The sequence below is a fragment of the Solea solea genome, chromosome 1 (assembly GCF_958295425.1).
Source record: "Solea solea chromosome 1, fSolSol10.1, whole genome shotgun sequence".
Taxonomy (NCBI): domain Eukaryota; kingdom Metazoa; phylum Chordata; class Actinopteri; order Pleuronectiformes; family Soleidae; genus Solea; species Solea solea.
This window is the reverse complement of record NC_081134.1, coordinates 39,253,964-39,280,377: the sequence shown is the minus strand read 5'-3', so window position 1 is coordinate 39,280,377 and position 26,414 is coordinate 39,253,964. Positions and strand designations below refer to the sequence as shown.

Below are 26,414 nucleotides of genomic sequence, written 5' to 3'. Positions count from 1 at the left end.
GGGGGGGGGGGGGGGGGGTGTTTTGAAGAGTGGGAGGAGAGGAGAGGAGGCGAGATGGGGAGGGGGGTGGCTGATGCATCCTGTGGTGTGGGATCATTTGTGTGTGACTGACGTTCTCGATTCATCATTCACCAACCTTACAGGGTCAGCAAGTATATATAAGCTGGTGCACACCTGCTCTATAGTAACGACTCCAGACCTCCACCAGCTAACCTCAGCCTGTTACCAAAGTTCAGGGTAAGAGCCTTCTCTTTGGAGATTATGCTACCATGCTGTATATAGATATATTTATATTGTTTTAAATATAAAAGATTCTAGTAAATGCAAGGCAGTAAGTTAATTAGGTAGATGTTTTATTTGGGACACGCAATGGCAAATGTGTTTATAATGGTCATGATTTTGAAGTAAATTTAGTTTTTGTTTGTATTGTTGCTTGTGAGGTTTAAACGGCTTCATGTTTTCATCTCATATGAATAATGTCATGTTTGCACTGTGGGGTTGAGGTGTTTTTATAATTAAATGTTAACATAATTGGACATGTCTTGATTGTCATGATTTATACTGTGGGGGAAAAAAAACTATGGGAAGTATTTTAAGTGAAAATCTTTACCGATGTAAAATATACAATTATTTGAGAAGAAAATAATCCATCAGTGGACTCCAAAATCACCAACATGTTAGAGACTGATGATTAAGTGTTACCTTGTTTTTTTTAGTGTTTCTGAATTTCTTTCTTTCTTCATGCTTTTTTTTTCCTGACAGTTAGCGGTACCTCTTACTGAATCATGTCCCTTCATCCTCTTTAGTGCCTTGTTCGACTCCACAGTATGCTGCCTGGGAGAGAGGCTGATGTCCAGCACTGCGTCCTGACGAGCCGCTGGCTGCCCGCAGCGTTGGTGCTGCTCCTCCTCCTCTCCTCCAGTTTCAGCAGTGCTCACAGCACCACAGTGGAGCACGACTTCCACATCGTTCACAATGTGGACAACAGAAGTAAGAATTTAAATGATAAATCGTTTTTTGTTTCCTATAAAAGAAACTGCTGGATTTCTTGAATTTGGCAAGGAAATGATGTCACTAGGTGAAGAGAAAGAACGTGAAGATCTGAGGACAGAGAAAACAGTTTTGAATTTAATCAGTTTTTATACATGTTAATATCTGTTTTGACCTTTCTCATCATCTGTTACATTTGATTTAGTATTTAAATGTACAACTGGATTTGCTCTAAATCTCAAGGTTAATTATTCTCTTTTGTATCTTCCTTATATTTTACTTAGTCACAATGGTTATTGTTGAACTGCTTATCGATATCAAATTCCTAGTATGTGGTATCAGATATTTAAATGCACAAATGATTGCTAATGATTTATCATTGACAGCTTGTTTTCTTACCATATTATACTTTAATTAACAATTCTGTAATGCAGTATAATCTATTTTTGTATTATTCAGAGCTGTTTCAGGATCTCTACAATTATTATATAAATGACTGAATGGACTAAATCAAACCAAAACCAAAATCAATTGAAGCAATGAACTCTATATTAAATCCATAACACAAAGCCCTGAAAATTCATACTGATCATGAGTTAAAATGTCTCAAAATTGTGTAGGACTTCACAAAATATACTGATAGATATTAAACCATCATAAAATATTTGTGTTTATGGCAGTAATGTTGTTTTTTCAACTGAAAAAAAATTCTAGTCTTTTATTTCCAGCAGTTAGGTTTTTGTTTCGGCACTCGTTTTCTCACAAACATGAATCCTGCTGCTTAACATGGATGTAAATGTTTAAAAATGTACTTGTGTTTGTGGTCCAGGTCCAGAGATAGACCCATTCTGGTACGTGGGGCGTGGGGTGAGACCCATCGGGCGCTTTGGGAAGAGGCACAGCAGTGTGGGTGCTCTGGGAAACGGGGAGATGCACCCTGTCGTCCGGACACTGGAGCTGCTCCTCAACAGCCTCAAAAACAAGCAGAAACTCGAGAAAGTGTTGAATGGAGAGGACAGGGATTGGTTACCGTGACGATGTGTCCTCTGTAGCACATAACTGTTTTTCCCCTGTAATGTCTGTTCTGACGCATTTGTTGTATCTGTAAATAAAATGTATTCTATATTGATTACAAAATAAGGATGTGGTGGTAATATTTTTTGAACAAATTTTCTCTTTTACCGGAGGAACTTTTATGTTTGCAAATTTTATTCATTTCATAATACATTATTTTTACTGTGGCACATAGAGAATCTGTATTTTTTGCACATTGATATTTTCTCCAACATCTCATATGGATTGCAACACATAAAAGATGGAGCCGTGCACAGTGGACCTCTTTGTAGTCACTTGCACTGGATTTAAACAGGAACAAAAGTAATATTATCTTTTCTTATTTCTGGGATTAGAAAATAGGAAATCCTGTATGAGTCCGACCTCACAAGTCATGACATTTATACATAGTCTCTTGCACACAACACCAAAAGATTGGTCAACTATGATTGGGCAATACACACGTTATTCTATGTCATATCCATCTTTTCACACATAAACATATATTAACAAATTCTTCGATAAGATGCTATTTTTTTTTTTTACAATAGAAAAATACAGGACACTGATGATTGAACCCTTGTGGCTGTGCTTTTTTTAACATCCATTTGATAAAACCAGAAACATGCTGTTAATGTATACATCGACGCCTCTGGAGTATAAGGTCGACAAAAGTACAGGATCAATGTGCAAAACCAGAGATGTACAAGGATGTGATGAAAAGGTCACTATTAGTAGGGGCAGAGCATTCACACTGAACATCATCACACCTTGACATTCAAGCAGTCAAGCAGGCAATCTGACATTTAATCGCTGTGTACATGGTTAACTAATGCTCTAACTAATATGGTCAAAGCAAAAGAAACAGAAAACAATGTAAGGCAGTATTCTCAGATCTAATGTTCCAGAGGTACAAACACAGCACGGGCTGTACTAGCCGCTCCTAAGATGCCTGTTGCCATGTGTGCATTTGCAGCATTTATCATTTTCATTACTGTCAGTATATCAAATGGTAAATGCAGACATACACTGAGAGCACTTTGAGTCGCCGTACATGATAGGACTGACCGAGGAGGGCTCCTGTGAGGGGAGAATAAAGCCTTTTAATTTGCAAAAGTACTTCTTTCAATGGTATTGCATAAAAACATTCAGTAAGTAGAAAAATAAATTGTTTGTAACAAAATCATGGTTTTATGGCATTTGTAAAATAGCCCATCAGACTTCGTTATGTAAAAATCTTTACAGGGTTTTTCTGAATGCAACACAAAATTTCACGCAAGGGAAAAACATGAAAATACCTTTTTGTTCCAAAAACTAATAAAAGTTTGAAATGTTTGAGCAATTAAAATGACAAAGAGAACCTAATGACTATGGGATGAAGAATACTGCATGCTAATGCTTTCAGACCAGACCTGACAGTCAGAAATATAGAGCTGTGTGTTTTAATATGTACTTTCCTGACCCTATAAAACTTTATTATTGTTTACTCGCATTTTAGAATACCAAATACTAATAACACCCTCTTGTCTGTATGCTAAAAATGAAGCTCATATTAGAAGCCTGTTAGTTTAGCTTAGCTTAAACAGCTGCCCAGGCTTTGTTCAAAGAAATCAAAAATATTTCACAGCAACAACATGAAAAAGTAATAACTGATAAAAAAATGTCAGATTTTGATTGATTAACTGTTGTGTTAAATATATAACTGAGTTTTTAGCGTAGTTGTAGAATTTTTTTCACCTTTTAGAACAGAGCAAGATGAGCTATCTTCAAGCTAAGCTAACCCAGCAAAGTATAAAAACATGAGAGCACTACTGATTCTTCATTTAACTCTGAGATTAAATAATATTCAAATCAATTCATTACAGTTCAATTCAAAATATTTGCACTATTCTGTTACATACTTTCTTTGTGTGTGACATACGGTAGTTCTCAAATGTGCTTCAACTTCCTTTATTGCCATGAAGTGTGGCAGGAAAATATAGACTTTAAGACTTACTACTTTACACATTTAAATACTTATTTTGGGTGAGTGAAATCATTTTTTATTTATTTAATAAAAATTTAATTTTTTTTAAATATTGAAATTCCAGAGGTGGGTTTGTGTATCCTGACAATTAACTAGAAAAAGGGCTGACAGTCAGTATGATGAAATTCTTGGTGAGAGAGAACATGCTGTATTAAACATGGCTCCATCTCTTTTTCAGACACTGAATCACATAAAATCTCAGGTGGTTTTGTCACATCTTCATTGAACATTAAATCACAATACTTTTGCAAACAGACAAAAGGAGCAAACAGGGTTTTTTTTTTTTCCGTCTATGCCTGTACAGATATTCCTTTGGAGTTGAGTAACGGGGTGTTGCAGGTTTTAAGGCAGATACCAACTGTTGCGTCAACCTTTCTTGACGAAGTATTATGCGGGTGCTAATGAGGAGAAATGGAGGATAAAGTAGGAAAAAGGAAAAGAGACAGTCTTGTGTGAAGTGTTTCACTGACGTGGTACAGTGCCTGGCTTCGGGCTGAGTGCTTGGTGGGTCACACAGGGCAGGTGTTCGTCCCTGCTTGGCTTGGAGCTGGAGGCGGACGCTAGGTCAAGGCACTGGATGAGAATGGCCCCTGTCCCTGGGGGACTTGCTGTGCTGCTAACTGTCACTTTGGCAGACACACTTTCAGTTGCTGCTCTGGCTCCAATTTTTCTGAAATGCAAGAAAAGTACCACTTTAAAGTTACATTGCGGATTTTAGAGTAATTACCAAAATGGTCTCTGAGACCATGCAGTCTTTTTCTTTCCCCTGCTCCTATGCAGTCTTCTGATACGTGTTCCTAAGTTACTCTGGTAAGTGTTGTGTTATCTGTATTTTAGCGTTACTTGTTCAGACTGCAGCTAGGACACTTAACTGGAGCTGCATGGTTGAAATGAACAGCAGCATCTAGGAATGGCACTCATACGCAGGCACGTAGTCAGGCAGCTTTTCAGGGAATGCTTGATTGCTGTTGGCAGTGCACACATTTTCAATATCACGTTTGTTTCTTAACTTCCAGGTGTATTTTTAGCTGAAGGAACCACTTCTGAAACATTTAATGAACACTTTTTAGTGTTTTCAGCCTGAGTGCTGCTGTATGAAGCTCAGATGTGATGAAAAAAATGGTGACAACAAATAAACTACTACTGAGAAACACAGTCATGTGGAGCTGATGGGCGTTATCAGCATTGTTTGAACTCATTTTACAATAGTTTGAATGTAACAGACATTTGTTTATATTTAAATGTTGCATACTGCAGCTTTAAAAAATGTTTTTAACAGTAACACGTGATTCTGATGTACACAGCAGGCTTACTTTAAATATGACCACCTATGTAATTTCACGGAAAGTAAGAGTATACTGTGACAGACTGATAAAAAGGACACTCTAAGTTGTAATCAATGATATGATTACATATCTTGGACACTGGTTTTGTCCAATGTGCTGTCCTTATGGCCATAAAGCTAGCTGAAAAAGCCACGCTGAATCAGAGTTATTGTGTTGAAGAAAAAAAAAACAAGACCAAAAAATAAAAAAAGAAAGAAAGAAAAAGGCCATTCACTGACATGAAAAGGAACCGACTTCTTGTTGGTTGACAAAACAGCCTTTTCCTCCTGTGCTGTGTGCATTTCTATTTTGGCTGGTTTATGTCTAATGGAGCTTTTCATTTCCCTTACCAGCAGATGCATTCACTTCTCCATCCATTCAGCAGCCGATCTCTTCTCTCAGGACAAAGCGCGAAATGTGTGATGTTAACTAAGGGTGAATAAAAGTGTCCCCTCGTGTCTGAGCAGGGTTTGTGATTAAAAGCGTATGAATTGATGTGGTATACTGTATGAGTCAGCACAGGTTAGTAGACTGTAGACTTTTTTTTGTTTAATCTGATGAGTGAAAATTATTAAGCAGGGAGAACATCACAGCAGTAAGTAAAGACCTTACCCATCCTAGAATGATGTAGAAAACTAAATGTATCCCTTTCAATGTATATATCAAAATCATTATTTCATCAACAAGGTCTTAAACTAAACAAAATGAAAATTGTCTTGTTTCAGTGCTAATAACTGAATATTTTGCACACCACAAAGTAAGATAATTAATTTTCAGTACAATACACAGTCTTGCCCTAGCTGTTTAATGGATATATAAGGAATACAAGATGCATATATATATATTTTGTATGAACTCCCTTCAAAGTTTCAAAAAATTGTATTTTCTTTTCTTCACGTTTTACAATTTTACAATTGTTACATTTGTGTACTTTTTGGGTCTTTTCTCTGAATTGAGAAACATTAACTTGTGTGGTGGTGACCTTTCAGAGGAGGTGCTGGAAGCTTCCGTCTTTGATGGCGCGATGAGTCAAGAGTGTGAGGCTGTAAAAAAAAAAAAAAAAAAATCTGTATTATTCACTTCAACAATGAATCGAGTCCTGTTGGTTCAGAGCAGGTGTATCCATTTCGTTTTCATTGCTTAACATATCAATACTTGATGATAAAATTGACCTTAGACTAATTAAGATTAGTATGCATTAGTCATTCGGGAGCTTGAAGGGCAGTGAGTTACCTTTGCCTTCGGCTTGCTCTTGGAGAAGCGATTGCAGACTGTCACATTTAACCCAGCTGTTTTCAGAGCTGATATCCTAGCCTCTATGTTTGATATCTAAAAACAAAGGGAAAAATGAGTGCAGTCGTTCAACAATTCTTCTAGTTTTGGAGCAGTTATCTACACCCTCATTTTTTTTTACTTCAGTCCAAGCTCTTTTACTTTTGAAATGTAAAACTGGGGTTCATAAAATTGACACTGTGCTAGAAGAGTGTGTTAAGTCTTCTTTAGTACCTGTATTTCAGACTCCTGGACCTGAGCAGCAGCAGTAGCTACCTGGTCTTCCAGGAATGCCATCTCTGTGTCCGTTGTACCACTACTTATGCTGCGGGCACACTGCTCCAGGTCTCCCAGTGCCCCCTCAAGGCCATACACAGCACCAGCAGCAAGGTATACCTGCAATGAGAAGATAGACCCACACTGTTAATTCAACACCGACGCTCATCCAACATGTTGTGCTGTAGCTGCTGCTCACTAACTTACATTCTCCTCCATCTTGGTCAGCCTCTGGTCCAGCCTGCGGGTTTCGGAGCAGCTGGAGATCGGAGACGCGCTCATGGACTCGGTCGGCGTGCAGCTGTCGCCTCCCGCCTCACCGATCAGCTCCTCTGTAGCATTCAAAACCTTCAGCACCTCTGTGGTGATGCTGCAGAGAGAGGCCGCCGAGTACTTCTGCTTCATTTGATGAACAAACACACATACAGTACAAATGTGAGTAGGTGCATCCTGAAGGGCTTAGTGTGAAAGCATTTAATCGTGATGAATAAAAGTCAAGCAGCAGAGCATAATGAAGCAACTAATTTAACTAATTTAATTACAAATAATTTTATGTAATTAATGTAATAAACACCACATTATAGAAAATAAAAAGGACTTAAAGCAGCATAATGACATCAACATCTCAACCCCATGTGCTCAAGCTGCATTTTATTTGCAGGTTAAGCATACATATACTTATATTCACATTTTCTACAAATAATCAGTTGTTTTATTGAACGAACACCCATCTGCACATACTTGAGCGATTGGCAGCAGAAAATAAATGAGCTCAAGCAGGAAAATGCAGTTGTGAGGGAAGTGGAAGAGGACGCAACAAATTACTCTCTATATATGTTTCCAATTAATGTCTATTAACAATTATTTATCCCAAATGAATTAGTTCATTTGGGAAAACTACCAGTTGGTCAATGATCAGCGCCCTGTTTGTCTAAATTAAAGCTTGCTTTCAGACTTTCATGAATAATGATCCACAGGTCAACGCAGCTTCCTTAAGAACGGTAGCTGCTGTTGGTTTCCAAATAGATGAAAACAAAGCAGGGGAAGGAGCAGTTGTAAAGAGAGACAAATGTAAAGCTTTGATCAGAGGGGTTGTAGGCGTATTGATCCCTCTCAGACAGACAACGCAAAGACGTCTGAAAGGCCCAGTTTGAGCCGGTGGCTGGAGAGGCAGGTAAGAATAACAGAGAGAGGAGGGTCAGTGCTTTGGTAATTAGGTGACAGATGAGAGGCTGAGGGACAGACCTCTCATCTTTTTTTTTTTTAATCACCATTCAGTGATCTTAAGAAGACTGCAAAGCATAGATGGATGCTCTTAGACATCGACTTTGGCTGGTTGATGTCTGGAGAAATGGATCTTTGGTGAGAGACGGACATTCTCATCTCAGGAACACACATCACACTGCCAGCTAATATGAAAAAAATTGCTTTGTTCCTTCGAGGACAGATATATAATGAAAGTAAGACACATGTCCCCTTGCAATATAGGTGGATATCTAATAGTTAAAAGCAGAGGCAGGTTTAGAAACCTTGAAACCTTTCAATGGGAAGTACAGACCGGTTTCTTTGGCATGTTTAAAAAAAAAAAAAAAAAAAAAAAAAAAAAATATATATATATATATATATATATATATATATATATACAGTACATACTGTTTTACTTCCATGTCTGCTGTTTTATTATATCTTTGTTGTTGGTTTAAGTCACCCTGTGTGTGTAACACGTTTCTGGTGATTGTGTAACCCTGTGGTTGCACAATAACCAACTCTATGGTCACTTGTTCCTGTTTTGATGGATTTTTGGTTTGGTGAGTCTGCATAACTTTGTAGTTAAACATGTTTCTTTCGTGAGCAGTAATGCTTAAGCATGTCTTGAATAAACGTGGTGTAATATACCTTTTTCTCAGCGTATATTTGTTGACATGAAATATCAGAACAAACAGTAACACTGATTAGGGTTTCGCTCCAGGTCACGCTAAAAGTAGGTCACATTAAAGACTTGTTACTTTAACCCATAGAAGCTGTTTTAGTTTTCTGAAAAATGTGTAAAAGTGCATAAATGTTTCCCATATTTTCTGGATGTGAAATAATTATACTGTATGGTCATTCAAGCATTGTTAACAAAATAATGGTGGCCTATGACCTTTGAACAATACTGCGAATACAAAATAGCCACAGATGGGACGTCATATTGATAGAAGTAATTCTAATGAGTTTCTGTGAAAACCAGCGGAACTAGGTCACACTACACCCGTGTCATACGCTTTGTGAGGGACAAGCATTACTCACAGGAGCTCAGTCTGGCATATGACCAACACCTATTCACACACCTCAGATGAAACACTAGTTCATAACCTGAGCTCATTAGTGTGAGTGTGACTTTGCGTGGGTTGAACTGGGCCATTATGCTCATGAATGGAGTGGATTTAACTATGTGAAAATATCAATACTGTCACACGCTGCTTTTAATCAGTGTGAGCTCATCTGGCTTTAATTTATGATTCAATGAGGTTCGTCCATGACACACGTCATCCCATATAACTGATGCAAAGCTGTGAAGTGACAGATAGCAAAAAATGTTACTATCATTTTTAAAAAGCCTGAAAAAAAAACATAAAAAAATCACAAATAACATTCAGCCACTATGCAAACAGAAAACTGGGCATGTCATTGAAAATTATAGGGATGTGTGAATGAATGTGTACTGCGTTGTACGTCATAACGATATCCCACGATGCCTTTGTTTTCCCGTTCATATCTCACCTGTTGCAAGAGAGAGGAGAGCAACTGAAGCCTCCGCTGTTGCTCCAAGTCATTCTGTCTCTCCTGAGACATAAACACACACACACACGCATACAGACAGACAGACAGACAGACAGACAGACACGCACACACGCAGACAGCAGCAAAAAGAAGAAGAGAAGTACAAAGAGGAAAACCCCAGGAGGACGGACAAAGGACATTTGTGATTGGAAAACAAAAGATTGAAAATGAGAAGATGAAGAAGGCAAAACATGAGAGGAATCAGAAGAAAATAATCAGTGTACAGACGGATGAACAGTACAGCTCAAGCAAAGCAGTGACAGATGGCATGGACACACATATCAAATCTTTGATACTTCACATCTCCTCACCTGGTTGTCTGGCAGCACCACCTCGTGGGAAGAAGGTGTAACAGCAGGTGAACTGGCGCTTGAACCACTCCTCCCTCCTCCTCCTCCTTTCTCCTTCTCCACGTCTCTTTTATGTTGTCTCTTACTATGTCTATTTGTCTCTCTCTTATCTCCTCTCATTGGTTCCCTCGCATCCACCCTCTCTTCCAAGCTTTCCACACCTTTCTCTAACCTCCTCTCCCTGACTCGTCCTTGCTCTCTCGTCAAAGGACTCTTAATAAGTCTCTCGCTGCTTTTCAATTCTTGTCCATTCACGTGTTCCACTGTATCACTTGCGGTCTCTCTTAACCTGTCGTTTAAACGCTGTCTCTCTCTTTCTGTGTCTTTTGCCCTTGTCTTCTCTCTCTGTCTGTCACTTGGTTTATCTGCCTGTCTCTCCGCGGGCCACTTCGTGCACTCGTCCTCAGATGAGCTGTTGCCTTTGCTGTTTGTACGTTTGACCAGCTGACTCAGCCTGGACCTTAATTCCTCTTCCAGAGGATCTCCAGGCCCTGAGCTGCTGGCCGAGTGCTGGGACGCTGGAGGTAGAGAGTGGGGCTGTGGTGGACTTAGGGCAGCTGAATTTGGGGCAACTGTGTCCAAATCTTCAGGATCTGGTGTCATGGCATCTAATCCAAAAGTGTCCGATGCAGCTGTGGTCATTGGCACAGTGTCTGATACTGGCTGTTCCTCGCTTAAACCCCTCTTGAGCAGCGCATTAAGCAGGAAACCACTGTTCTCCTTGAATTGAGATACACAGGATTAGAGGCAGGGTAAGAAATACAGTCATAGAATATCTACTGTGAAATATACATGTTAAAGCTGAAGAGTGCACAAATGGATATGTGAAAAATATGTCCATCACATTTAATCCATTGTCAAATTAGTTCACGCAATGTTAATTAAGCCTATCAGCTACACACAAGTCTCTGTATTTCTCAGTATAGCTGTGTATATGGCGCTTTTCCACTATACAGTACCGGCACGGCACAGCATGGCACGGCACAGCACGGCACAGCTCAACTCATCATAGCACGGCTGCATGTAACTGCTGTGATGTCGCAATACAAAACACACACAAACTTGTGACTAGTGACTCGTAAAGCAGTTATTTTCGGTGTACTGAATCATCAGACTCAGTTCATTAAAAATATTTGTTCAGAACTTCCTGTGTGACTGGAGCGCAAACTCTGTCTGACACAGTTACTGAACTGAAATACGGCAGATGGGGTTGTGATGCTTGCTTGCCACTTGCGATCACCTGCTTTCGGTAGTGCCGTCGCTAAATACACCCTCCTCTGTTAAATGTTGAGATTTTAGACATGCAAACTAGTTGGAGTATGACTGAAAACACCAAGGAAAACCCACCAAACAAAGTGAATTCTAGTGCTAAAAAACCACAGTCAATCAGCAGTTATTGACCCCACCCACCATATACACACAAACATTCCCTCACTCAGGTCGGATAGTATTGTTTGCTTTAAAGATTTGCTGTCTCATGGAGAAACAATATCTTACAACCACGAATATAGGGTTTCACTTTCAAACAAAGAGAATTGTGGTCAACTAAAGGTAATAATGAAGTGTGCTTGTGATCATTTACCTGTACTAATGGATAGATGGACTGTGTGTGGCTCTGGCCTCCAGCCTTGCTTTGCTCCGTTGAGGACTCTCTTTTGCTTTTTCGCCGCCGCCGCGACCTCTTAATGGGGTCGCTCTGACTCTCCTCGGCCTCGCTGCTGTCTCCCATCACCTGGGAGCATCAACACACGGTAAAATATAAGAGAACTTTTCACAAATGCAGGGCAGCAGTTTGCATTTTCCAAGTACAAACAATTCAATGTTTATATTAGTCCTTGTGGTATAAAAAAACAACGTACCTTAGGGTTGAAGTTCACATCCAGTGCCTCTGAATGTAGAGGATACGGGGAGAAGTTCTGGTGAAGGTGTTGGTGGTACAGTGGTTGGTGATGAGGGTGCAGGTGAGTATCCGGTGGTCCTTTTTTCCTCTGCAAGTGATGAGGCGGTTTGCGGGGACAAGCGGACAGCACAGACGAAGCTTCAGAGTCCGAGTTAAGAGTCTCGGTGTTGGTGTACTGGCCAGAGGACGGTGAGGTCACGGGAAGATGCTGCGTGTACGTCCACTCCGGGTCATGCTGCGAGTCAGTGTAGTAAGTTTCATCGGACAGTTTGCGCCGGAACTGTCTCAGTGCTGCGCCCCAGCCGCCCTCGTCCTCCTCCGAGTCCGATCCCATCTCGTCGTAAGCCGAGACGACGCCGGACTCCTTCTCCAGCACGCTGAACACCAAGCTCTTCCTCTTGGTCAGCAGACTGGGCCGAGACAGCTGAGAACTGTGCAGCGCGATCCAGTTACCGTCTGGACTCTGCAGCACTGAGGATGCACCTGAAACATGACCACATGAAATGATGTTAAAATGACTTTTATTTCTACCTGTTCTATTTGATTTCTCAAATTGTGTGTGGTAACCAAAGTGAAAAGCTTCAAAATCTTTTTTTGCAACAGTTTCTCAGATTTCTTTCTGTTCCAGTTTAGTTTAGATCCCTTTTGATTTGTTGTTAAGTTGCAAATGCTTAATATTTCTTGATGTTATTGATTATTCTTACCTTTATTTAAACTTTTTCCCCCGAATGCTTAAACTGCCTAAACAGAAAATCCATAATTTCTTAATTTGCTAATTTTTCTTGAGGGTTTAAAGTGATGCAACGTTTTTCCTCTTAATAAAATCCTTAATATAAATGATTTGAAAGGTCTAACAAAAGGTTAAGCAAAAGGCTACAGAGTGCTACATATGTACATTGCAGGGAAACAGTAAATATGAAACAATATGTGAAATTTTTTTCCAATTGTCAATAATTAGTATCCAACAACGACGATAGAATAAATCAATGTTTCTACACAATCATGATGGTGCTAGAAAGTTTATTTATATAGTTAATAATCTTGGATTTTAAAGTGCTGTGTATCCTAAGTGACCAAGGAGAGGATTTCTAAGTCATAAGTATAAATCATACATAAAAGATTAGGAACCGGACATGGGAACAGATATCTGGACTGCTGCCACATCCTAATCTATTGTAAAGTATTAGCAAGGTATTTGGAGGATGTGCTCGAATCGATCCGTAAATTAATCTTTGGCCAAACGCTTGGAAGAAGGAAACTGACATCAGTGACTGCAACAACAGGAGAAATTCAATAACCACTTTGTGACAGCCTTTAGTGATATTTACTGGAGTTGTCCAGGCGATCAACACTCTTCCAGCTCGGTAGAGACGTGGCCTTGGCCTCCCTCTTCAGAGAAGCGTACTCCTGCAGGTCACCGCCTGCTCCTGCGCCCACCGCCTCTGGACCTTTCTCTGGGGAGTCGTCACTGGTGAGGGAAAACGCTGAGCGTGACCTCTGCACACACACACACACACAGACACATTATCAGAATAAATAGCCTTCAGGCAGCCTATCAGTCAAAGCAGCCCCTGACTCCGACAAACACTGCAGTGGTGGCACAGCGGGTCATCATCAGATATAGTAATAGACACTTGATCAGTGAAGCGCATGTGAAACTGTGGCTGCGAGTCTAAATTCTCATCAGCAGATGGCGCTAGTAAACAACTCAATAACTCGACAGACAGAAGGGCGCTCTGCAAGCTCTGCAAGTGAGAGAAAGAGTGAGGGAGCTTGTGTTATGAATGCAGAACCATTATGTCTTCATAAAGACATGATGTGATGTTCATTGTTAATATAATATAATATAATATAATAATAGAAAAAGAGTCTAAATCTTAGGAATGATCACTGGAATTTTGATTTAGAGGCTGTAACACTGCTAATGAGAAGGTTATTATAAGACATCAACTCTAGTGAACAGTCACTGAATAAGACTGATACACAGTCTATATATCATACAGTAAATATGTTACCGTATTACTCCAGAATTATGCAAGAAACAGAGATTCTGACAATAGGATGCATGATTCCAGTTAAAGCGTATTAAATATTGCGAAATCTTTGAGTACGTATTTGCATACTTTGTGTCTCACTGTGTGTTTTTGCTGCTGTTAGAGCTGTTAAACACAGTTCGTCCCATGGGGCAATTGAGAAGGATGCCCCCCCCCCCCCTTCTCCCCAACACGCACACACACAGATTTCACAGGACTTTGATCTTCGCCGAGTGAAACAAACGAGAAAAAGTGAGGAGCCCAGGAAGCGGCGCTTTGATGCTTCCCTCACATCGGATAGAGACAAATCTCTAGTGTATGTGTGCGGTGTGTAAGTGTGTGTATCTGAATCAGAACACACAAACACTGTAAACTGCCCACCACAATGCTATTCAATTGGAAACACCTATTCTGCCCTATTATAGTATCTGCCACTTCACAAAGAAGGAAAAAGGTGCCAATGTGCATTTGTTTTGGTCCAAGTTGCCGTTGCTACAGCAACATCTAGTGGCAGGAAATTGAAGTCTATAACCTTTAGAAACAAATCCACAGTGAAGTTCTTAGAAAACTGCATAATAGTTTCATGACTACTTTAAATGGTCCATATTTACATATAATTTTTCTAGTGTCTACACTAGACTTTTGTCACTTACATATTCATGCATAATCTATTTGCAGGGCTTTTTCTACCACATGTCTGTCATATCCATTCACACACTGGCACAGCTGTCAAGAGCAACATGGGCTTAAGTGTCTCGCACATGGGAACATAGACTTGCAACGCCAGGGATCAAACCCCCTGACTTTATGGTCAGGGTTTTTTTTTTTGTGCAAAAATAATAATTGTGGCATTATGGCTTTGCAAAAGGATTAATCCCAAAGTGAGACAGACGTGATCTCAGGCTATCGCTCCAGCAGCTACACAATCCATAAAAATAAATAAATGGGATCACATCGACACATGTGGCTGGCGTGTTTGAAAAGTTCAAGTCATTTCCTGTCGACCACAACATTCCTGTGTTTTTCAAACCTGGCAAACACATGGAGACAATGGCTGATCGACACACCAAAACACACACACACACACACACACACACACAGAGAAGCATTATATATGTGCTGTGAAATGAAGTGAGGAATGTGCAGTGTGTGTGTGTGTGTGAACACTGGGAAAACAAAACAAACCGAGACCTTCTTTAAACACGAGCTGCATCAAAGACCAAATCCTTCTGGTCAAGAATCAGCAGTTTGCAAACAGTGTTTTTGTTTTGACCTCACTTTAAATGTTTGGCACTTTCTGTGTTACTTGTTTTAGTTTTAACAGTTTGAGTGGAAGTAGACACTGACATTGAGGGAGTAGGAGGTTTTGAGGGGTTCCTGTGGTCCTTGAGAAGAAGTATGAGGTTCAGACGGAGAGGGAAGTTCACTGGTCTGGATCAGAGACTGAGGCTGAGGCCAGACAAAGTCATACTCTGTCTGCATTTCCGAATGCTTCCTCCTCTGGATGATCTGAAGAGAAAAGGAGGAAGGAAGTGAAATAAGACACAAACATGACAGCTGGGAGATATGTGCACACAGAGCAATCTTCATTTAAATAAAGAAGTGCAATAACCAAGGCAAATTGGAACGTTTAAATATAATTCCACAACATAATGTCGCACTTTGCCATGAACAATTTATTGTGATTGCACTCTGAAAAAAACAAAAATCCACTTTTTATTTTTCATGCAAAATTATGCACCATCAACCTTAAAGTGGTGATTAAAGTGCAACTCTTTATTTTACTTTTAAACACCCGACTGCCAACACATTTTAAAAGCTAATTCTGTCTTCACTTATTGTTTTAATGCACTGCTAATCAAGAAGTATTCAAATTCTGTCTCATTCAGATATCATTTTGAATAAAATAATAATAACAATAATCATAGTGAGAGTAATATCATTTCAAAAGTTACCGAGCTGTTCCTCTTCTTGGAAAAGACAAAGACAAGATGAAGATTGGAGCTTGATTTTCCACTCTGCATTTGCATGCGAATGAGGCTGATAACACCCCCCCCCCCGTATGAAAAAAGGAAAACAAGTCGATGCGGCAAAAATAAGAGGCACTCTGACTCAACCTACTTTTTGCACAATGGTTGTAGCAAGTTCCTCTATGAGCTCCTCTTTGTGGTCCCGCAGATATCGAGCCTCATTCTGCTTCTCCTACACACACACACACAGAAAATTAGCAAAATGAGTGTCTGAGTCAAACGCCAGGCCTGCGTCCCACTGATACTGGAGAGAGTATGACAGCGGGGAAGAAGGATGAGGAACAGAGGGAGGATTCTCACCAAGCTGTCACTGAACTCCTCTGCCTTCGCGATGGCCTCTTCTATAGCCTCCTCAGCAACACGCAGGGCGACTGTGAGTGTCTCTGCCATACTGTGTCCTGTTATCACACACATACACCAAACATCTGTAAAAAAACGTGATACACATCTAGAACACGGCTACACACTTTCCTGAACGTCCTACTTCACCCCGGGAACACGAGGAAGGCTAAAGGATGCATGCATTCTGCCAGCTTTAGGTTTATTGGTGCTGTGTGAGCAAAAATCTGTGCAAAACAGCGTTTCTACAAATATTGGAGATATTTCCATTAAAGCTTGTAAGAACATTCATTGTTCCCCGAGGATGAATCCTAACGATTTAAGTAATCCCTAACAGTCCCTGGCTTTTCCTCTTTAATTTAATGTATACATACATTTGCAGTTATGGGCGAAATTGTTCACTGATTGCCACGTATGGACTGCCATGACATTTGGAACATATATTTATGTTTCCCTGGGGGTAAAGTGAACGTGATTAGAGATTGGTGTCTGAAAAACAGCTCACGGAGGCAGTTGGAGGAGCTGAAGCAGCAACATGAAGCCATTTGTGACACGAAGACCACGACAGCATAAAATACGATGAACAGGACATGAAGCTTGGACAAGCGACTCGTCCCAGCTTCACTGTGATTCGTAAAAAGAAGAGCGAGCAAGTGACAGCATTTCAAGTAACCTCAATGTTGTCAGTTATCTTTAGCTTTAGGTGGTGTCTCAGTCCTGAGATAAAAAGTCAGGTTTAGTTAAATCACTTTGCCTCAAAAGGCTTTACAGTAAGTGACACCCTCTATCCTTACATTACATTGTGCAAAAAAAAAATGGGAGAAACCACCCAGAGGTGGGTTCCTCTTCCAGGATGGACAGACGTGCAGTAAGTGTCACAGACACACACATACAGAAACAAGTTCAACATACAAACATATGAATTGACCTCATTATATTTATTTTAGCCATTTTTTTATGTACAAATAATACTTAAAATAAAAATGTTCTTTTGACATTTCAGGCAGAATAAAATGAAATAAAATATGTTTTATGAACTGATTTTAAACAACTAAAACTAGACAGATGCAACATGAGCAAATTAAATGCAATCAAAGCAAACACAAAAAGGTAACAAGAAAAGGGGAAAACCTTGCACAGCTCTGCATTATATGTTTTATACAACAATATTTATTAAAACATTGTGATTATGTTTGTTAATGACAACACATTTACATTTTACAATATATTTGGAGGAGAAATGTAAACGTGTTGTCATAAACGATAAAGACATTACTCTTGTTGATATAGTCACAATTAGTGTATAATGAATCATGAAAACAACATATTCACTCACAAAAAGCCTAAAAAAAACAACATTACCCTTTGAAAGTTAAACTTGAATCTATTTATTCATTTAAATGGCAGCAGCACAGAATGTTTGATGTCTGTGAAAAAAGAAATCGCACCTCAAAGTTGCACTTTGCAATAAAACAAAGTTTCTCCGACACAATTTCCTTCTCTATTCACTTAATAAGCGGCTGTAAATTACCAAGTCTTAATGTGACTCCCCCCACTCATTAAAAATTGTCATTTAGTCCTATAGTGCTGAACCATTAGCTGAAGGAGAAAGAGTTTCTGTTGATACAGTCCATGTAATCACAACAAGCTAATGGCAGCATCATTTATTTGTGAGCCTCTGAAGAGCTGCCATTAACGAAATGGCAGATCTCGATCATTGCATAAACAACCCATAATTACTGACGAAGAAATGAAATGAGCTTTATTTTTAGACTGGAGCTATTTCCTTGTTTTGAAAATGTATGTATGTGCATATGGTGCGTGTGTGTGTGTGTGTGTGTCTGTAAGAGAGGTCAGCGCTGTTGTTTCTGTGTATGTGTGTGGATTTCAGTGTGTGCTGAATGTTAATGGCTGCCTCTGTGTGTTTGCCATTAACTTTAGTGTTGTGCTGCACAGAGGAGATCCCCCCCCTCCCCCCCTCCCCCCACACACTCTCCACCGAGTGGTGTCTATTTGTTAAAGCAGCATTTAATGGGCAATAAACACGAGACATCCTTTTAGGAAAATGGAAAAAGGGATGAATGGTGAAAAGAAAATCAATATTGCAAACATAATAACGGGCGACAGAGTACTATAATGTCACTTATGATTGTCGCTGAAATAAACCACGCGCCCCCCCTGTTTTAAAACCCAGCCCTCTCACCTTCGCTCTGTCTGTAGAAGGCAGAGTCACTGCCACAGATGCTGCCATCGTTGTCGTTGCCGGTGCTTCCCTCGTGAAAGCTGCTTTCTGCGAGAGAAACATAAAACAAACTGTCAGATAACGGCCTTCAGATAACTGACACCTCATATATACGGACTCCCGACTGCATTTCGTCATCTTGTGTTGTTATTTTTTTTCTTCTACTTCCGTGCATGAAAGTAAAACAAAGTGACACCTGAAAGAAAAGGACAATTCATTTAACAGTGCCCTTTCCTTTCAAATAAGTCACTCGCTGGCACTTAAAACAAGCTCCGTCTAAGAGCACACGAGCGTCACCGTGTTGTGTTGTTCACAGCTCATTCAGGCGGAATACTCTGTGCATATTCTTCCAAACAAAACCCAGAATCTAGCGTGAACAGCAACGAGACATCCATGTGACCCAAAATGGAAATTTTGTGATTACAATTCTCAGACAAGGCTACTTTAACAGCAGGTGGTGCCCAAAGCAGACAGTGAAAGGCCAGCGAAGGTGTGCAGTGGTTACGACATCCCAGCCTTCTAAAAACTACATATTCCCGTCGAGGCCCATTAACTCTTGTTAGATTCCTCTCCTGCGATTCCCCATTTATTGTGGCGTTCTCGTCAGTCCGGCTGTAAAAATGAAGAGGGTGGATGTGGCCGTGCAGCTTATTAAGAAGACATACTGTCAGGGAGCACAGGAGAGGGATTTGCAAGTCTACTGAGGCAGAATATAAAGCTAATGGAAGAGAGAGGCAAGTCCTCTGACTGACCCTTTCTTCTTATCCCCTGGTCATAGCACAGCATTGTCATACTTTGCAATCTGGCTAGTGCCATGTGTGCTATATTCTGCAACAGTGAGTTCAGAGGCGTCACCTACAACCAGGAATCTATGCACCTCGTCAGTCACACTAGCTTCCACTCATATGTGCCATGCTTTATCGTCTATTTGCCTCTATTGACAAATAATTGATTCCTTTTTGCACTGTCGTGGAGTTTGCATATTCTCCCCGCTTTTGTCTGGGTTTCCTCCCACAGTCCAAAAAACATGCAGATTTAGGGATTAGGCAAATTGGACACTCTTAATTGGCCGTAAGTCAGAGAGTAGATGGTTTTCTGTCTCTATGTGGCTCTGTATTGGATTGGCAACCTGTCCATGGTGTACCCTGCCTTTCACCCTATGTCATGACATGAAACCATCATGTGAGGGATAAAATGGTAGAAGATGAGAAAGTGATTTCCCTTTTGCAAACAGTGGAGTGACCCCTCTATATATTCTCACTTCCATTTCGCATGGTTTCAGGAGGCACCCGACATGTACAGTCCGTGATCCAGACAAAACACAAGAGCACCTTGTCTCAATTTCCACCTCTGGTCCGCACTTCACCTCATTTCCATTCACTAACCGGAGTCAAAACAAAACCCAGCCCACACCTCGGCCTCGCTCCAGGGCTTTGGTCCCTGTCCCAGACGAAACACAAGCACAACCAAACTCTCTGACTTCCATCCTTGGCTCGTCTCATAGGCTCCATAATTAATCTACTCAACAGTGTCCTGTTGCTGATCCTGCTGGACAGGCTGCAGACTTTGGTTAAATAAACAGAAACAACAGAACCATCCCAGTGGACTGGGGCAAGCCACAACCACTCACTGGCCTCTGCCATGGCGAAATGCAACTGAGAAACTGCCATTACACTGCCCTTTCTCTGCTACACCACAATGTTGCTATTGGATGCAGATTTGCAAACATAAATTGTTTCAAGGAGGGTTTTTTTCAAAGTCTAAGCCATTAAAACTCAAATCCAGACAAACAAATATATCAACTCAAATACTTTCCTTTTTTCCCTTGACAGGAGCAGGAAGACAGCCAGGTGTCAGATGAGATATGCAATACAATTTCAGCTTCTCTGCAACATTAAGGGCTGTTTGTCACAGCTCTTGTGGCGTTTTAGTGCAGAGCCCGCAAGCCAGCAATCTCAAACTCTTAGGTTACTTCACTGTGACATGCAGTGACAAGCAGTAATATCAAGCAGAAAAGACAACGTTTGACGTGTTTTCTACATATCTAACTGCAGGTTACAATGGCCTCAACGGGAGCAGCACCTCATGTGTCCACTTTGAGCAGTGTGCACTGGTTTTATCGTTCCATTTACAGGCCCAGTCCTCCCAGTCACAGCGTGGTACAAGTCTCCAAACCATTATGCTCTCTGCTCGCATCATCACTTACAGGATTGTCTAACTCTAACTGAAGCAGTGTTCAACAGAGCTGTGGGGTTCTCGCTTGGTTAGAGCTGAATTATGGTTGCTGGCAGTGAGGAAGAGGACAATAGACGGTGAAATAACCTGCAACAGCTCAGGACAATGGAGACACAAAAGGGATGTTGTCAGAGAAAGTGAGCTGCTTCACAGACACAGACTGACAGGTGGGCAGGTATGACAGTACCCACACATACAGAAGATGACACTAGAGATGCATCTAAAAATATCAATAATCTTGACAGATATTGCAATTCTGTAACTTATAATTTTATAATTTTTACAATTTCCACCTATACTTTGGAGTCAAACAAAACACAGACTTTTAAGGCCAGTCAATTCCTGCAGCACTGCAGAGTTTCACCATAATGCCGCTCTGTCACAAATGTAATCTGAAACAAATAATTGCAGTGTCTTATCTTGTGATATTGATAATTTTACAGTTTTACAGTCTCATGATAAATCATCCCACATCAGCACTAGCTCAGCACTGCTTATATACCAGGGGTTTAGGAATCTCTCTGTAATCAATTAAAGGAAAAATAACATTTAAAAACCAAAGTGTAAGTGTAGCTCAAGGCTTAACAGGGCTGAATAGAATACAGAAACATGAGACTAATACAGGTAAAAACTATAATCATACTCATATTTCATATTGAGTCGAAAGCCAAAGAGTAAAAGTGGGTTTTAATATAAGTTTTACAAATGGACAGTGAAGGGGCGTGTCTAACATGCGACCAAAATGGGTTTTATGTGTCCTTTTTTACATGCTCCAGTTAAAAGACCCGCAGCAGCAGCATTTTGAACAAGCTAGAGATGTGAGGGGGAAGACTGGCAGACTCTAAAATAAAGTGCACTGCAGTAATCCAGCTGAGACATAATAAAGGCATGGATTATTGTCTGAAAGTGCTGCTTTGAAAGGGTATGTTCTACCTGTTCTAACTGTCTTAAATGGAAAAAGCTGGACTTCAATATTGCACCGATTTGATGGTCCAATTAAATTGCTTTAAGAGTACATAAATCTGACTGTGGAAGGAGATACCGAATGTAACCCAAAAGAAGCAGGGACCCTAAAATTGAGCCCTGTGGGACCCCACATGACAGGGAAGCAGAGAAGGATTCAGAACCAGCAAGCCTTACACACATAGTTTTATCTGTCAGATACGACCTGAACCATTCTAGAGCATGATAACAAATGCCCACTAGATGCTGTAAGCGTGATAGTAAAATGTCAAAAGTGACAGGAAAAACAGAAACCCCATCATTGTTTTCTTTTTCCCGTCAGTGTTTTCTTCCATGGCTTCTGCTCATGACCCTGACATACATGAGTCATGGGACCTGTCATACGCGGCAGCTACGATACAGTGACTAGTGAGACATAACAGAATGATACACTTCCATTTGCTGGACAGCTGCAACGTCATTACAGATGAAAGGCCAGTGTGTGTGTGTGTGTCATTCAAGTTCATTCATCCTCATGTCCAACTTCAGTATATTCTCGCTGTGTCTCACCTTTGCCATTTTTGCCTCTCGGAGGAATAGAGGAAGACATTGTTCGATATCACCATGGTGACCAAGGGGTACGTCTTTTCCTTGTTATCAGTGCAACTAAAATAATTGAGATTTCAGACATTGTCAGTCTTGTTGTTGGTCCTTCCCTGCAGCAGTCTCCTGCATAACAACCCTTTAAAGTCAGGTATAGTGGCTAGTTTTTAGAAAAACACTACAAACTTGTGCTAATTGGCATTCTGCTCTTCCATTTCATCTTCACGTCTATCGTTGAAACTTTTGTCATGCACACAAAACGTACACCTTAGACTACTTCACCCTGACCATAGATAATTCATTTTAAAGGACAACTGTTTTGTCGTAAGCCAACTGTGTCTTATATTTCACTTTTATGAGGCAACAGTTGAGTAAAACCTTTATCTTCCAAAATTAAAGAGACAAATGAACTGGGAGCTAGTTTGTTGACTCTCCTCCCAGCCTGTCGTGATGCAAACAGACATCCTGTCGGGTTTAGCCGTTGTTCTGAGGACGTTGTTTATTATGAGACTGTTTGTGCTGCCAGATGCTTCACTGTAATTGAAAGGAAACCGTCTGGACTCTACTTTGTCTTCCTTCTCCTGCTGCTGCTGGCACTTCAGGAACATTTCTACTAAGTGGAGCTTTACAGGATTATTTATTTAGCCATTCTGTCTCTCTTCTTTTCTTTTGCTCAAGACATTCTATTTATTTCACTCAAATTATTCCCCATACTGACTGTGCCTCTTTTTGGAAAAACATCAGAACATTTTATGATTTTGTGTACGTACTTGAGTGGTAGAAGATGATGGAGCTAAAAATCTGATTGTGGTTCTAAACTGCGAAGCAGGGCTGCTTAATTTGGGTGAAATATCAGACTGAAATGCTTTTTGAACCAGTATGGCGATTAGTATTTGATTTGCAATATCATTATTTTAAAGTTTGAGTTTATTAATCATTGTGGAACAGATTTAAAAACAGAAACAGGACCAGTATGTAGGGTTTAGTGGCATCTAAGGGTGGATATTGCAACCAACTGTACAATCCCTGCACAACATGGCAGACTACATGGAAGGAGACTAAAAACACTTCTGAATTCTGAATTTTGAGCTGATCACCAACATCATTTTATATATTGTATCCAATATGTTCTCTGATGCTCCTAATTTCTACACACTGGAAACACTTTAATGACTTTAATTGCAATGAATTTGTCATCCCTAAAGTCAAAGTATTGAACAGCTGCCAGAGTTTGTCCCGTGTCCTCCCCCATATCCGTTAAAGTGCACATAATGTGCGAGTGTGTCAGCATCGCACAGGACCAGCTGTGTCCTTGACAACACTGTGGACCCTTCGTTAGCCTTATGATGGATTCCGGTTAACATCCTGCCCTCCAAACACAGCACTGTACCCTGAGTCACCTTTAAGCTCTCAGCTCAAATAGCACATAGACATAGATCAGCCCAAACGTGACAACACACCCGTGAATAAACAAAGGGGGTCATAAATACAGAGGTTTATGCTATGAAAAGCCTGAAATGTGTATAAAAAGGTCCATGAAAGGTCACATCAATTCAGTGGAATGGACTGAATCCTGTGATTTGCTGTATTACAATGAGCTATTTCCCAGGTCACTGTTTGTGTTGTTTATACACCGACAACAATAAGCACATTTAACCTGGTTAGTGTTGAAGGTAGAAACTGTTTTTTATCACATTGCGGACTATAAAAATATTAACACCAGCTCAGTCACTCTGCTTAACAAGTGTAATTTTCTTCACTTCCTTTTCTATTTTACTATTGTATCCACTGTTTTGTAAGAATACTGGTCCCAGTCATGAAAGCATTGTATTAATTTAGCTTTGCTGCACCAGACAGGCGTGAAAATATCTCACTACACTTGAACAATTTAATTAAATTGGAGATTTATTGTCTGACTTTGGCTCTTCTAAATGAAATACAAATTATTGTCTTGCATAGTTATAAAAAATAAAATACAAAACTGAACTTGGATTTTCAAAAGCGACTCGAAGAAAAGCAATCATTGGAGAAACAACCCTTGAAATAACACTGAACAATGATCCCATTCATAAAGTGCCAGCTTTTCAGAACAGTGTGTTTGTTTAGTTCACCCTGGATTAACTCACACAAAAATCCAAATAACCATTTCATGAGACAACAATAATCTGCCCACCCTTTTATTTTAAAGCTAAAATGACTGTGAAGTCTAAAGCAAATGTATAATCTCTTTATTTTAGGTGGGTGCATTAGCTCATCTTTTGTAATTTGCATACTGACTGAGACTATAATTTACTGCAGCTCCATCCGACATACACAGCATACAAAGAAATCAATAATGTGAAGTGTTTTTACACGTATAAATCTCCAGGTTTTTCACTGATTTCTTGGTCACACACTGGTGTGGCTGAAGGTGTTTCTATGCATATTAATGTCAGACGTATAATGCAGACTCGCACACGAGGACGTGAACTTTTCCTTTGACACAGAAAGGACAGCAGTGGAAAAAAAAGCTTCAAAACACTTCACATCTTTGCCGCGCTGCTTCTCTCAATTCTCAGACCAGAGAATAGTGTGCACGAGGGTCAAGGACTGGACGGGCAGGGAGCTTCCCACAGGCATGTTGTGAATCATTAATGAACGTCCTCAGATAAACTCTGCAAAAGTGAGATCTGATCATATGTGGATAATTTAAGTAAGAAGTTCAAGCGAGTTACTGACCAAGCTGAATGACGACTCAATGAACTTTCATATTTACCACCACAAGGACATTAGAGTGGTATAAATCTTTTCACTTCCCTCTCTGCGAGAAAGCAAATGTCAAGCTATTCCACACTCATTGCCCCAAGGGAACCTATATTTATATCGATCTGTCAATTCAATGTAATAATGATCAGTGACACATCTGCTTATTTTACTTAAAATAAGTGTTTTCTTCTCTGACGTAAGTTTATTGTTTGCTCTTCTGCCGTCCAAGGCACGATCACTGATTTCACACATGAATCTGTCCTCGGCATCTGCAACATCTGCTCTCCTCTCATTCTAGTTGTGAAAAAAATGCTCCAAAAAGCAAAGGGATATATACATATATATACTGTATATATATACATATATATATGTATGTATATATACTTCTATCCATCCATTTTCTACCACTTTATCGTCCACATGAAGGTCGTGGGGGGTGCTGACAGCGATAGGCGGGGTACACCCTGGACAGTTCGCCATCCCAGGGCCACATAGAGACGAACAACCATCCACTCTCACACCTATGGTCGAATTAGAGTGTCCAATTTACCTAATCCCCATATTGCATGATTTTGGACTGTGGGAGGAAACCGTAGAACACGGGGAGAACATGCAAACTCCATGCAGAAAGGCCCTTGCTCCAACCGGGTCTCAAACCTGAGTCTTCTTGCTGCAAAGGCAAGAGTGCTAACCACTACACCAACCGTGTGGCCCTACCACCACTTCATCCAGGTTAAACGTGGAACATTCTCCAAGGGGCCACAGCTATCATGCAGAGCTACACTCTCACTTCCATTTGTTGCACAGGCACTGACACACACACACACACAGCAGACGGTATGATATTTGTAGCAGGTCACACAGGAGCACACAGGAATGTGCAAATGGCTCGCTGCACATTGTCTTCCTGAAGGTCACACTTTCTCTCTGGGGATGTGATCGATGTAAAACAGTCACGTATGTGACTTGTCATGTTAGCTGCCATTTCACACTCATATAGAGCTGATTCCGCGAGCCGCGGCCTCTTGGTGATAAATAAAAAACATAAACATTCTTTACAAGCACGTGTGTAAAGAGAGACTGTATTTCACATTTATGGGAACTGGTTTATGAGAATGCTTGAAATTTCTGTAGATGGATTTTTTTTTTGAATCAATGAAGAATGGAGATACATATTAAAATTCCAAGGAGTTTTTGGGCTACAAAATAAAAGCTCTTTATCATAAAGTA

General features: G+C 40.3%; 2 protein-coding genes across 4 annotated transcripts in view; one reads left to right on the top strand and one right to left on the bottom strand.

The window, feature by feature from the left end:
* The first annotated feature begins 46 nt into the window (after window positions 1-46).
* On the top strand, window positions 47-2,294 carry prlh2 (prolactin releasing hormone 2). Its single transcript, XM_058640901.1, has 3 exons — window positions 47-237; window positions 807-990; window positions 1,820-2,294. The coding sequence occupies exons 2-3, from the start codon at window positions 828-830 to the stop codon at window positions 2,023-2,025; spliced, it is 369 nt and encodes a 122-aa protein (XP_058496884.1). The 5' UTR covers window positions 47-237; window positions 807-827; the 3' UTR covers window positions 2,026-2,294.
* A 1,820-nt stretch (window positions 2,295-4,114) lies between these two features.
* The window catches only part of myripb (myosin VIIA and Rab interacting protein b), a 97,875-nt gene continuing 75,575 nt past the window's right edge, over window positions 4,115-26,414 (bottom strand). Inside the window, exons 5-18 of one of the 3 annotated variants that reach the window (XM_058640872.1) lie at window positions 18,621-18,707; window positions 16,379-16,476; window positions 16,170-16,250; window positions 15,396-15,557; window positions 13,344-13,512; window positions 11,975-12,498; window positions 11,698-11,847; window positions 10,077-10,835; window positions 9,706-9,768; window positions 7,150-7,338; window positions 6,901-7,062; window positions 6,628-6,723; window positions 6,377-6,437; window positions 4,115-4,739 (exon numbers count right to left, since the gene is read on the bottom strand). In XM_058640872.1, coding sequence (XP_058496855.1) covers window positions 4,693-4,739; window positions 6,377-6,437; window positions 6,628-6,723; window positions 6,901-7,062; window positions 7,150-7,338; window positions 9,706-9,768; window positions 10,077-10,835; window positions 11,698-11,847; window positions 11,975-12,498; window positions 13,344-13,512; window positions 15,396-15,557; window positions 16,170-16,250; window positions 16,379-16,476; window positions 18,621-18,707 — 2,648 coding nt within the window. In that variant the 3' untranslated portion in view covers window positions 4,115-4,692. Of the gene's footprint in view, window positions 4,740-6,376; window positions 6,438-6,627; window positions 6,724-6,900; window positions 7,063-7,149; window positions 7,342-9,705; window positions 9,769-10,076; window positions 10,836-11,697; window positions 11,848-11,974; window positions 12,499-13,343; window positions 13,513-15,395; window positions 15,558-16,169; window positions 16,251-16,378; window positions 16,477-18,620; window positions 18,708-26,414 lie in introns of all 3 variants that reach the window. The other 2 variants (XM_058640881.1, XM_058640889.1) reach the window with 2 other exon arrangements.

What these genes read in the sequence shown, in the direction of transcription:
- prlh2 (XM_058640901.1), top strand. Translation starts at nt 828, where the DNA reads ATGCTGCCTGGGAGAGAGGCTGATGTCCAGCACTGCGTCCTGACGAGC. An exon ending in TCACAATGTGGACAACAGAA is followed by an intron (nt 991 to 1,819) that starts GTAAGAATTTAA and finishes TTTGTGGTCCAG; the next exon opens with GTCCAGAGATAGACCCATTC.